This window comes from Leguminivora glycinivorella, chromosome Z (genome assembly GCF_023078275.1).
Source record: "Leguminivora glycinivorella isolate SPB_JAAS2020 chromosome Z, LegGlyc_1.1, whole genome shotgun sequence".
NCBI classification, from domain to species: domain Eukaryota; kingdom Metazoa; phylum Arthropoda; class Insecta; order Lepidoptera; family Tortricidae; genus Leguminivora; species Leguminivora glycinivorella.
Genome location: NC_062998.1, coordinates 41,355,835 through 41,370,053, shown reverse-complemented (window position 1 = coordinate 41,370,053; position 14,219 = coordinate 41,355,835). Strand labels below are relative to the sequence as shown.

The following is a 14,219-nucleotide window of genomic DNA, read 5'->3' as shown; positions in this document are numbered from 1 at the left end:
TTTATAGCTAGATATGGTAAATAATGGTGACACGTTTTTATTATACGCATGTTGACATGCTTTTTATGTAGATAGCTACATAATATGGTGCTACCTTCACTACACTAGGTCAGGAATGAGTGAGTATTTCAGTGTTGAAAGTTTAGAAAGTCATTATTACATAATATGTAATAAGTTATATTATAAGTATTACCTATTATTAATTGGTTGCTACTCGTTTCGAATTTCCTCTTTTCTGGACTTGTATCGTAAATAACTATGGCCCGTCAGGCCCTACACGGTGCAAGAACTCGCATGTGAGTTTCATTAGATTGCGGATTGCGATTGCTACATAGAGTTCGTGTGTCGTGTAAATAAATCTTTATATTTACTCTGAAGGATATAATACCCGGGAAATCAGAAAGTAGGTACACTCAGTAGCAATGCTATCAACGATTTATCACAAAACATACTTTCTTTTCCTCATTGCCCGCGCGCACAGAGAGCATGCCTCGCTCGCCTAATTACTTACAAGTTTTACAACCTTGGTTCTAACTAAAGCTGAGGTAGTCGCAAATGATCCAATAAAGTGCGTTCTTTATTTAGAAGGAACGTATAAATTTAAGTCGAGCCAATTCTGTGAGTAGGTATTTTATGACTAGTTATCTAATTTCTTTAGATACATTATAAAATCATAAGAACAAACCACGCGGAGCAGTACGTAAGCCATATGTTCACGATTTTAGAGAGATCATACAAAAGAATACCCTCTTAGTTATTGATTAAGGATTGTTATTAAATAGGCAAAATAAAAACATATTGACGATAAGCTACGCGGCATAGTATCGCTGTTGAAGCTCTTGAATAATTAATCGTTCAGAACAAAATAAACACCTGCCAGAATTGCCTACATCGATTTACCTAACTACCTACCGTGTTAAACCTATCGTTATTTTCATTAGTCTTTTATACCAAAACATTTTTGAAAAATCATACCTATTTGTAGTTCAAACTTTTGACTGCATTTGTAGTATTCTAATACAGCATTTTATTATTGTTAAATTAAACACTGTCTTTAACATAGAAACGTTGTGTACTAGCATCTTATTAAGATTTTATATCAGGAAAAAATACAACCACTTTACAAGTTAAGGCACTAAACTAAAGAAGCATGCCATAAATTCTAGTTTATTGTTATTTTATTCAGTTTTACATTGTTTATAAGTAGGTATTTCGTCTTACCTCGTTTGTCTGTAAAACGGCGGCTAAATTAAAAAGGATCGAAAAGGTCGATGCTCATAAGAACTTGTATAAACAAGTTAGAATTTCGTGTTTTTCTACTGACGAACTAGGTGTGCCAGAGTATACCAATGTTGTGCTGCGCTGACCGTTCGAGTAGGAGCAACTTGGTATTAAAATGGCTACTGACTAGTAACAACTTTATTAATACCTGACATTTTTTTAGCTTCGTTCGGTGGGCTCCTCTCTTTGATGCTCGGCTTCACACTAACATCTGGATTTGACCTTGTCATATTCTTCACCTTTAGAATAGCTTATGACGCATTGAAAACAATTTCGTCTAATGAAAACCTGAAACAAGACTACACCAGCAAACGCAGAGAGCCCTCTTTCGCTACTAAAGAGTTGTATGTTGGAAAACCATCGGAATGGGAAACAGAAAGGCGCTACGGAAATGTAAAATACTGAATGTACAATACGTAAGCGTTGTGTAAAATGCGTGCTGTATTAAAAGATCACTGTTGTATTGATTGACTAATAAACATATTAAAATAGAACATTTTGTATAATTTTATTAAATGTTTTATTTATTTTAATTAAATAAGACATCAAAAATTATAAACTAATAAGTTATAAACCATGTAAATTAACCTAAATCTAAATATGATGTATAGCCTAAATTAAAACTAAAATAAAAATTCCCCTTCGGCAATGTTCCGTAGATGCTGGCAACATTACCACGCTGCATCAATAATTTTTTTAGACAGCGCCCCATGAAATTATGATTTTGAATTATAATGATTTATTAAATTGATGTAAGTAGGTACCTATTTGATTTAGTTTCATAATTTAATAAGTATTGTCCTTGGCTTGTGCTGAAAAAACTTTGTATATTTTCGTGCTTTGAAACCCTCACAACGTTCAAGATTCCGCTTTTCGAATTATCCAATATTAAAATCTTTCGTTCGCTCGGGTATCAATATTAGCACTTGCGGTTAAACAAAAACTTTGCCTAGGTACTTGGTTATTTCATTGATATCGTTAGTTTAATCTATTTAATAATTCGTGTAATAACAAAGGAAAAAATACATTGCATATTTCTATTGAGAAATCTGAGATCAGAAGACAATTAGAAATAAACCTAAATAATACTTATGTGCCTTAGTCCGTTTTCACATTATCCGATCCGATATCGGATGTCGGAAGGATTTCATACACTAAATCCAAGATGGCGCCTGTAATAAATAAATATTGGGGACACCTTACACAGATCAACTTAGCCCCAAACTAAGCAAAGCTTGTACTATGGGTGCTAAGCGACGATATACATACTTAAATAGATAAATACATACTTATGTACATAGAAAACATCCATGACTCAGGAACAAATATCTGTGCTCATCCATCACACAAATAAATGCCCTTACCGGGATTCGAACCTGGGACCGCGGCTCAGCAGGCAGGGTCACTACCGACTGAGCCAGACCGGTCGTCAAAATAGTAAGAATAGAGGGTACATTTAATGTATGGGATATTGGGCTGACATCCGATATCGGATCGGATAATGTGAAAACGCACTTATGGGTTACCAAATTTTGAATGTCGATGCACCGGACGTTGCTTGCTATATTATACGAACGATAATGGTATAAAATTACGGTACAGATAGTCTCACGTACTTAGGGACACGTTCACTCCTGATACTGCGTCACTGTTCTACATACTTAAGTAATGGGGCTACAAAAAAACAGGGTTTTGAAAAGGAACTAATGAGAGTACATTTAAAGAGATTATCGATGAAATACGTAATAATGGCTTTGTGATTATTAAAATAAAGCTTAATAACTCCATCCAAGAATTTATGGACGACAATTTGAAGTACCTGATAGGTAATCATAAATAGACATTAACTATTTTTAAGAATATTTGCCATACACGGTGCTATGTGTGGTATGCAATAAATGATATAAGGGCTTCATACAAAAATTATAAGAAGAGTAAGCGAAAGATTTCCGCCGTATCTGGCCGTAGTGGCCGTTCTCGAGCGAGGCGAGACTAGCCTATAATGGGTTAAGAATTAAGAATCCCAGGAAACCCTCGAATGTCACCATACCTACGTATGGTGACATTCGAGGGTCTTCCTCGGGAAAACCGCAGAAAAACCTCGGTGGAGCTCAGTCCCCAGGAAGAGAGCGTTTGCGTAATCCCTCTTAAAATGCACATCGACCAATTTACACTCCAGGGTGTGAGGATGAACGCCGACGGCGAGCGATGCGGTGATAGTAAATGGCCTTTTCAGTGACGTTTTCGTAATAAAAAATACCGTCTAAAATCATTAATGACATCATTGGGTACCAGGTCATTGTTGAAACATGTCGAATAAGCTATAAGAATCAAGTTACATGTCGCGGAAAATATTTCTTCATGTCAATAAGGACAAACAGTTTCAAAGCAAATGATAACGAAAACAAACAGGAGTTAATCCCAGTTTCTGTTTCTTTGCCGTAGCATTACCACGGCCGTAAATTAAATTACCTATTTCGTTTACTCTTCAAAAGCGGTAATAGTTTATTACGTCTGGCCAGCTCATTGTACTCTTTCGGCAAAGGTCGTAGTAAACAAAAATGTGGAAAAATCTGCGCTTGCGTTTTTGCTTAGTTTATTTGTTATAAACATGGGCCACATGTGCCTATAACCGGTGAACAAACCTTTTCGTGCGAGAGATTTAACATCAGAATGTATTCGTTAGTTAACTTTCTGGATATGGTAGTTTAGCCGGTTACCCGGCCACCTCTGGTTGTCGGCCACTACGTATTAAAATTGAAATAACTTGTCAAATTTATTATATTTATTGAAAAATGTTAGATAATCAGATAAATTGAGCTGACTTTGATTATACCCTAAATTGATTTGCTTGATGACGATTTTATTGCCTAGCCAGTGGCCCAAAGCAATTTAGACAGTGTGAATATTGCTCAAATTGTAAAAAAAAAGTTGGTTGAACATTTTTTCAATGTGGGTAAAATGTTATTTCCGTGAGTGTGAGGACATTACTAAGCGATAATATGACTTGTAGATAAGTTGAAATAATGTTATTTTAATTTGAATGCACACAATATTTGATATAAGATAATAAAATTGGGTGGCCGGGTAACTAAATACAATGTCACATCGATATTTAGTTGTCGGCCACCCGGCCGAGAACGGACTGGAGACACGTCATTTTTAATAGATTATTTTGCCCATTAAATGAAAGCTAAAAGAAAAAATATTGCAAAACATGACCTATGTCTATCAAAGTCTTTTTTATATTTAGCTGTCGGCCGCATGCATTAACAAATGCTTGATTAAAATGCGCCTTAATCTTTTTTGTATTTGGCGGCCGAGAACGGGACTATAAAATGTTAGTTTTCGGCCTGTGCAACTTCATATGTAAGCCATGTAAAATTTATTAAGATCCTCATTGAAAGAAAATACTTTCTGCCTGGATCCAGATTCAAAATATTGCTTGCGATTAGGGCTTGCATTCCGGAATTCCGGAATCTCGAAATTCCGGAATTTCGGACAATTTTTCCGATATTACAGTTCCGGAATTGAAACACATAATCTCGAAAATTCCGGAATTGAAAAAATATATATTTTTAGATAAAAACGTGTAATATCAGCCTGGTTATTTTACAAAATTACCACAGAATGTATAAGAAATATGTAAATTCATAAGTTAGACACTGCTCGGACTCAGGTAGTACCCTATTTTATGGCTAAAGGGGCTAGTTAGAGCGAGATAGTGTAATTTTAAATTTTAACCCGCTAATGGCGCTAATATTAACCATTGTCACTTTCTGATTTTGCGAACTTAAATTCAGATGCGAAACGTAGTATTTGGTATTACATTCATTCACAAGCATAACGTCGTAGTTACTTATACACTTTTCACAAAGACGTGTGCATATTTTACTAAACTGGTGGACTTTACTGCAATGTATGGAAAATGGTGGATATGAAAACTATGCTTTATTTTTTACAAGAATTCAAGGTCTATATGTACATGTACCTAGGTATAAATCAGGAAATCTGACTTTTTGGGCCTCGAGTCTGATACAGGTAATTCAATATTTATTTTATTACATTTATGTGAATAAGACGTTGTGCTATTGTTGTAAATTATTACTTTTACATTATTTCGGTGGACAATCGACCATTTAATCGATCATTTATGCATTTAAAAGTTTTAAAACCTTTGTTTTTATTAGATTAAATTGATAAAACAATAATGTTGTCCTCGTCCATATTGCTGTAAATCCTCAAATATGAAATAAGTTCAGAAGGAAAACACTGTATTTGGGGTAGTTTTATTTAGTTTTTGTCTAAAATATGTAGTTTTTATTACTGATTGATTTATTTATTTATTTATTTAAACTTTATTGCACAAATAAAACAAAAATGTACAAATGGCGAATTGATGTGTCAAATACTATTAAATAATAATGCTAAATATATTTACTTTAATGTTAACTACTATCACAAAACTGGCACTTTACTAAAATGAAAATTGCAAAACGATAGTTCATTAATTACATTGTTTTTGCTATCCTTCCTGGTTAATATGAAGTTGTGAATTATTTTTCGACCTCCTCCCTCCTCCCGCCTCCCAACCTATGTATACGATGTTACAATTTTTTTTTGTTTATAGTAACCTACATAAGAGTATCCTTTAACTTTCCTTATCATATTGCTTGCAATGCATTATAACATTGAATTTGTATTATTTTATTCAAAAATAAATCTTATGGCTTCTGATATAAGACTCATTTTAAAACATTAATTACAGTGGCCGACAACTAGATTACCAAATGGCCGAGAACCAAAATAAAGTGGCCGACAACCGGCTAAATCGCTACTTTTTCATATTTTTAATTATATAAATAAAACGTTGTTAGTTATATCTAATTTTAATATAAACATAGCAAGTTGTCACACAGAAAATTTGACTATATTCAAGGTCAAATTACTTTATCCACTCGTGGATAAAATGCGTTTTAACCCGCTGGTATTAAAGGACAAAACACGTGTTTCCGAGCTAGTGAGGGGAAAAGGAATATTTCACGTTATAAACTTTTGTTCTACCTACGTAACGAAAATAAATGTGCTTTAATTTATAAATACATTTACTCACCATGGAGTTTAGCGTTTAGTTAAGTTATAATCTAAGAAGACATTTGAATACACGCTCTGTTGCTCTTATTTCGCCTTTATTATTCCATCATAATATTTACTTGGACTTCTCCACAGGGAATGTGTAAGATTTTCATGAAGTGGTCGAAATCAGTTGAAAAGGAGTAGGTATGTCCTCTATAACTAATTTTGCCAGCATCGAGGCCGTACAGATGAAACAGATCGGCCACGTGAGATTTCAGATATCACCCGGCAGCGGCCACTAATCGAGGATTAGCGATTAATATTACAACTAGGGATTTCAATCGGTCCGGGTCATGTTTTGTATAGGGATATCAAATATAATTAAATGTAAAAATCGACTTATTTGCTTGTTACGAGATATTTTTGACCTTAATTTAATATAATAAAAAATCCTAAATGTAAAACTTTTTCATTAGAACAGAACTAAGGTGTTTATCTTTACCTCTCAGCATTCATGGCCTTTACATCAATTTAGATAAAACGCAAGTATTTAGGTGTATTATTTTAGCAGATCCATTTGTTCCTAAAAAGTGCCGGGTCCGGCCGGATTACCGATGTACCGGACCGGATTGCAGTCTCTATCAGCGACCCACATTGCTGAAATAGGTTAATTTAAATTAACTTCGTGAGATCAATCCTCACAACATTTCGGATCACATAATTAAACGGTCCAGTGATCAATTTCGTTGTGGGTGTCCGAATAACTAGAAATGCGATGTTAATTAGATTTTAGGTAATAGATAATACCTGAGAGACTGTTCCGTCGTGGACCGTCTCTGCCTTCCGGAAGCTACGTTATAGTTACGAGTCAAGACTGACAAGTACGTTAAGCGGGCTGAGCGAGCAGCACCAACGCCTGGAGGGTTAGCACATGATTGCCGCGAGAGTATGTCGCCGCGAGATAGACTACCCGTCCTTATGTCATTAGTGCAGTTAGAAGAAGACATCTGATCTATCTCGCGGCAATCACGTGCTAGGCCTACTGATCGTCGAGCTGCCGGACGACAAGCAGAGAGTGCTGTACTAGCGACACCAGGCCCCGTAGCCGAATGGCATTTCTCCGACGCCAAACGAAAGCGATACGCCGCTGGCTCTGTCGCGCCAATACGCAAGCGCGATAGAGATAGATATCTACTAGCGCTTCGTTTCGTGAGCGTTTCGTGAGCGATTGTGCCATTCGGCTAGCCACCCTGATGTATAAGTAGCTACGACACTGCGGACCCCAGGCTCCTTTGAGCCGTGGCAAATGCCGGAATAACGCAAGGAGGATGATGATATCGTAGAAGTTGAATGACAATGATTATTGATTGAGGGATAAAGTTCTCCTTGCTTCAATCCAGAGTTTTATTATTGAATCTTGATGCAATTGTCCAAACTTGAATAATCTTGGCTACAATCTGTGATTTTTCCAGATCAAGCCGCTACAAATAGTCAACGGCAATAACATAACACAAAATTAAGGCCGCAAAAATATCTGACCAATCTTAGTTCTAGAGAGCCATAAGAGCGTGCTAGATATTTATGCAGGCTATGCAGCCTTCTGTTTGTGCGGAGTTATTATTATTTATTTATTGTATGTCTTTCCCATCACGAAACAAAGGTGTTCCGGACCTTTGGGAGGCGTGCGCGGGGCCGAAACCAACGCGTAGAGGCCCTTTTGACACAAATGAAATGTAAGGGGTACACCGAGCGGATGTTGCCCGTGCCGCCCGTATCATGACACACGCAGGGGCAGTACCCGCCAAGGTGTAAGGACTATTTGACAGTTAATGGTATCTAAAATGAACTGGGCTATTGGATGTAAAGTGATGGACTAATACTGGGCAATGGGATAAGAAACCGGCTAATAAAACGGTATCCAATTTTATTTCCGACAGACGGTGATTCGTCCCCACAAGATGAGCCCCCACAAAAAGCGACATCCAAGATGCACCGGTGTGAGAACTCAAGGCTGTCAAGCCACTGTACCAACTCGCGTCTTAAGCAAATTTTCACTTCCACCCCTGGAGTATGTAGCCCTAACGACTCCACTCCGGACGGCCAGTCAAGGCAGTAGAGAGAGTCTTGTTCAATCCACCCGGCTTAGTCCGTTTTTACATTATCCGATGCGATATCGGATGTCGGAAGGATTTCAATGGAAAAAACAGGGATGTAACGGATGTGGTTTTAACGGAACCGGAAGCGGAAGTTTTGAATTTAGTTTAACGGAAGCAGAAGCGGAACCGGAACCAGAAGCGGAAGTTATAGATGTTAAAAACGAAATGAAAAAATACCACATAGGTATAACATAAACCAAAACTAATTAAATTACCTAGAACTTTTAGGTGTTTACTGTTCAGCCTGTAATCAGCAGTTTGTAATCAGCCTTTAGGCCCACTTAGGTTTTAAAAACGAAAAGAAAAGTTACCTGATATTTTATCTTAAGTATATCATTCATTACAATCCAAAAATTTAAATCACCTTGAACTTTAAGATTGTTTGTTGTTTAGGTAATCACTAAAAATCACATAAGAATCCTTTTAAACCTTTATTATGCCGTAAAAGGTTTTAGAAACGAAAAGAAAACTTACTCGTAGGTAGTATAATACAATCCAAAACTAACCAGTAAAAATTATATGTGTAATTGTTAGCACACAATTAAATTTTTAAATTAAATGGAGTGAGTGTAAAAGAAGTAAACTGTATTTAATAAACAAATCTAAGGGGAGCTTCTAAGGGGATCGTAGATAAGCCCTGCACCACTGAATAGTTGTTCACTCGCTACTAACTAGGTGGACAGGACAAATATTGGCGCGCAATGGAATGAAGCGATTAATGTTTAGTATCGCAGCACGTGGCAAGCGGAGAGATGAGCGAATGATAGGTATAGACCTGTTGGTCTTTGATGTACGCCGCTCATGTCCCACCGTCGCGCTAGGTTCCGACATCCGTTATAACTTCTGTTTGAAAAATAACAGAACCGGAACAGAAGCGGATGTGTAAAACAAAACGGAAGTTCCGCAGTAACGGAAGCAGAAGCAGAACTCCGTTACATCCCTGGGAAAAAATCCAAGATGACGCCTGTGATGTATGGGATATCGGTCCGACATCCGATATCGGATCGGATAATGTGAAAACGCACTTACGGGTAACAGAATTCACCAGGAGCACTCGGGTACGTGGGGTCGCTGTTCCCCAAGAGCTCGCCACAAGCCGCCCTACGTTGACTGATTGCACTTGGTAAGACCAGTGGGCGATGGGGTCTTCACATCCCTACGCCTGTTAATACTGTTAATAGTTATTATTAATGCAGTGTGACAGCTAGAGATGCAACGAATAGTCCCAATCATCGGCCGAATATTCGGTATCCGGCCGCCGAATATTCGGACAGCAGAATTTTACGGGTTAGGATCATGGGGTCTAAAACGCAACTCGTCTAAAGAGCGGCTCGTCTAAGTCGCAGGTGGTCTATTTCGCATCTCGTCTAAATAGCAGTTGGTCTAAAACGCAACTCGTCTAAAGAGCTGCTCGTCTAAGTCGTAGGTGGTCTAAATCGCATCTCGTCTAAACAGCGGTTGGTCTAAAACGCAACTCGTCTAAGTTGCTAGAGGTCTATCGCAACTACTGACGACGCGCGCATTGACAATATTTCATAGTAATAACACCTAATTATTTATAGATGACTTGAAAGTGCTAAATTAATTTCGCTAAAACTTACCGAGATTTGGGGTGAGTAGGGTTCGCGGTGGTCTCAAACCCAGAATTTATTTATTCACCTTTTACTTTTATTTTCGGGTTCAATAAGCTCTTTTTTTAAAGGGGCTGTTCCCACGTGGTGGTGGAGGTAAATGCAACTGTTCCATTTTTTTTCATGTTGTACAATGTTTGAATTGTTAATTAGAGTGTATACCGGTTATATATGGCACACGTGTTCTGTGGATACATGTGAAACTCAATTTGATAGTGTAATAATGGAAAAAACGTAGATATGTGCCTAATTCTTGTGGCAATACAAAGTAGAAAAATAACAAACGTACACGCATAAAATTCTCTAAAAAAGTTGACGTTCATAATCAGCGATTATTTACTCAATTTAACTTTGTATTTGTGTGAAATCTAACTATGTAATTGTTTATTATCCTTTTGAATATAATGTGTACACTTCCGGAGTATAAGTATAACAGAAAATCATAAGATATAATTATGTAATTTCATTCTCATAACGGTTTTAACGAAAGGAACAATATAACAGTACTTTCGGGTTTTATGGTGTTTGTAGCCGTGATCTGAGGAATGAATTGACATTTTCTTTAATTATGTCAAGCTGGACGAATGTACCACCATATTTGATTGAACCCGGTTTCGAACATAGTAATTATTTAGGGTTTCAGGATAGTGGCCATAGGATTTGCCAGAAAGACGTCATAAAATGTCGTTGTGTACCTACGTATTTAGGGGTATGATTTTAAAATTGATGCACAATTTTATTTGGAATCCAAAATCATGAATGTCGTTTTATAGGTTTCAGATTTCATATTGATTGGCTATCAATTTTGAAATAAGCACATTTGGAAACCCATAAAACGACACCAATGATGATTTGGTGGCCTATTCTAATTAACACAAGTCAAATTATATTCTATTGAAAATATTTCAACTTGTGCTATCTTAAAGTAGTCACACCGCTATATATATAAATTAAAACCTTGGTGGCCTATACCACACCTCGGACACTGGCGATCAAAAATATGAAAGAGGCGCGTTCCTAGCACACAATCTAAGCTCGTGTAGGTGAACGTTTACTATGCTTGTATGAGTGAAATATGACAGGTGGACTGTTGGCATTTTTGACAGGCGGTAACTGTGAGGTAACCGAGAGGGTGTGGGCGGCACTTGCAGCGGGGAGCGGGAGTGGCCATATTATACGACTAGCTTTTACCCGCGGCTTCGCCCGCGTAATAAAAGTATTCTTATTGAAACGTTTACAAAAAATAAGATTTTCATTTGGATCCGTAGGTTTCTTTGTAGGTACATCTGTCCGCGATTATTTCGATTAAGGTAAAGCGGGGCAATTCTCGACTGGGGGACCACTGTAACTGATCTATTTGCTTTACGGTCAGCCAAGAACCTTACACTGCTTTTTGGCTGACTGTACCTTACACATATTACTATTGTTTTAAAATAAATTCTTGCAATGATTGTAGAATTGTTACACAGCGACCACAGCGTAGGTATAGTCGGTACGAATATGTATGTATTTTACCTATACATAGCCAGTATCTCGGCGCTATGGTCGGTAGGATAAAAAGTACTTCCTTGCATTATCGCTTACAATATCGATTAGTCGGTCGGCAATCGATATCGCCTAGATATCGATTGCCGACCGATTATTCCGACCCCAATCCCTATTCTTATCCCCGTCCCTATCTCTATCCTTGTCCTCGTCCCCGTCCCCGTCCCGTCCCTGTCCCCGTCCCTCCCCTATCCCTATCCCCGTCCCCGTTCCCGTCCCCTATTCCTATCCCTATCCCTATCCCTGTCCCTGTCCCTGTCCCTGTCCCTGTCCCTGTCCCTGTTCCTGTCCCTGTCCCTGTCCCTGTCCCTGTCCCTGTCCCCTATCCCTGTCCCTATCCCTGTCCCTATCCCTGTCCCTATCCCTGTCCCTATCCCTGTCCCTATCCCTGTCCCTATCCCTGTCCCTATCCCTGTCCCTATCCCTGTCCCTGTCCCTGTCCCTATCCCTGTCCCTATCCCTGTCCCTATCCCTATCCCTATCCCTATCCCTATCCCTATCCCTATCCCTATCCCTATCCCTATCCCTATCCCTATCCCTATCCCTATCCCTATCCCTATCCCTATCCCTATCCCTATCCCTATCCCTATCCCTATCCCTATCCCTATCCCTATCCCTATCCCTATCCCTATCCCTATCCCTATCCCTTTCCCTTTCCCTTTCCCTTTCCCTATTCCTATCCCTATCCCTATCCCTATCCCTATCCCTAGCCCTAGCCCTATCCCTATCCCTATCCCTAGCCCTATCCCTATCCCTATCCCTAACCCTATCCCGTCCCTGTCCCTGTCCCTGTCCCTGTCCTAGCCCCTGTCAAATTATCATGCTAGGAGGTGAAAATCCTTTCTTAGTGCTCCTCTTATGGCTATTTTGGATATTTTCACCCTATTGCACTACGACAGGGGAGAAAATTTCTTTTCTACCTCATTAGATTTTAAAATCGTTGTATTTATCGTAATCAGCGACCCGATAAACTATAAAAACGATACCCATATTGTGTTTTTGACTTTACCCCCTTTAGGGGTCAAATTTTCAAAAAACATGAAACATGTATTTAGTCATATTTCTTTAGGAATCCTCCTGTGAAGTTTCGTATAAAATAGTCAAACTAATCTTGTTTCCCCATACAAACTTTGAACCCCCATTTGAGTCCCTTAGGAGGCGAATTTTGAAAAATCCTTTCTTAGTGCTCCTCTACACTATATAAGGAACCAACGTGCCAAATTTGACATCTCTAGGACCAGCGGTTTCGGCTGTGCGTTGATATGTCAGTCAGTCAGTCAATATCTTCTTTTATATATATTTTTGATATTTAAACCCCATTGCACCACAACAGGGTAGAAGGTATTTCACTTCCGCCTCGTTAGATTTTAAAAGCGTTGTTTTTATCGTGATCAGCGACCCGATAAACCATAAAAACGATACCCATATTGATTTTTTGACTTTATCACCCCCTTTTCACCCTTTTAGGGGTTAAATTTTCAAAAAACCTGAAATACGTATTCAGTCATATGTTTTAAGGAATCTTCCTGTGAAGTTTCGAATAAAATAGTCAAACTAATCTTGTTTCCCCATACAAACTTTGAACCCCCATTTGACCCCCTTAGGAGGTGAATTTTGGAAAATCCTCTCTTAGTGCTCCTCTACACTACATAAGGAACCTACGTGCCAAATTTGAAATCTCTAGGACCAGCGGTTTCGGCTGTGCGTTGATATGTCAGTCAGTCAGTCAGTCAGTCAGTCAGTCAGTCAGTCAGTCAGCTTCTTCTTTTATATATTTAGATAATATTCTCTATTATACTGTGCCCATACAACATTGCCAATGATGACTTTTGTGACAAAGTGTTCCAAATTGGTCATTTTGTTTGAAATCAGCACCCCCGACAACATTATAAAACAAAATATATCGAGACTGCCAACATCTTATTAGGTTGGTTTAGGATTTCTGTCAGTTGTGTAAATTTCGATATTATTACTTATATGACTTAGAATTGTTACGCTTTAAAGCCGTTTTTTGTAGGTAAATAAATAAAATATGCTTTTTAAATAAATAAAATATTTTTTCCCATCTCATCCTCTTCCCGGCCCTACTTACCCCAACTTCGGGGTAAGCTGGGATTTTGTAGTATTTTGTGATTATCTTGAAAATTACGCAATGAAACGACAAATATTCAGGAACAAATTAAAAATCATACCGCCGGTAGACTTTATTTGTAAAAAAAAACTTAACGTGCCACATGTAAAAAAAACTTTTATCAACGTTTGGAAATCAGTTTTGACCCATTTCACCCCAAATTACGGTATAAGGGACCACGTGGAAAGAACCCCTTTAAAAAATAATAATAGAGAATAAAGAAATTTTGTGTTTGAGACCCAACTCCCACCGCGAACCCTACTCACCCCAAATCTCGGTAAGTTTTAGCGAAATTAATTTAGCACTTTCAAGTCATATATAAATAATTAGGTGTTATTACTATGAAATATTGTCAATGCGCGCGTCGTCAGTCCACCTGCGACTTAGACGAGCCGCTCT

The 14,219-nt window shown here is 38.0% G+C and overlaps 1 protein-coding gene across 1 annotated transcript in view; it reads left to right on the top strand.

Annotated features, from left to right (window-relative positions):
* Window positions 1-1,765, top strand: part of LOC125240492 (sodium channel protein Nach-like) — a 31,189-nt gene extending 29,424 nt beyond the window's left edge. The window contains exon 12 of the mRNA XM_048148386.1: window positions 1,445-1,765. Coding sequence (XP_048004343.1) covers window positions 1,445-1,686 — 242 coding nt within the window. The 3' untranslated portion in view covers window positions 1,687-1,765. The remainder of the gene's footprint in view (window positions 1-1,444) is intronic.
* Window positions 1,766-14,219: the final 12,454 nt, after the last annotated feature.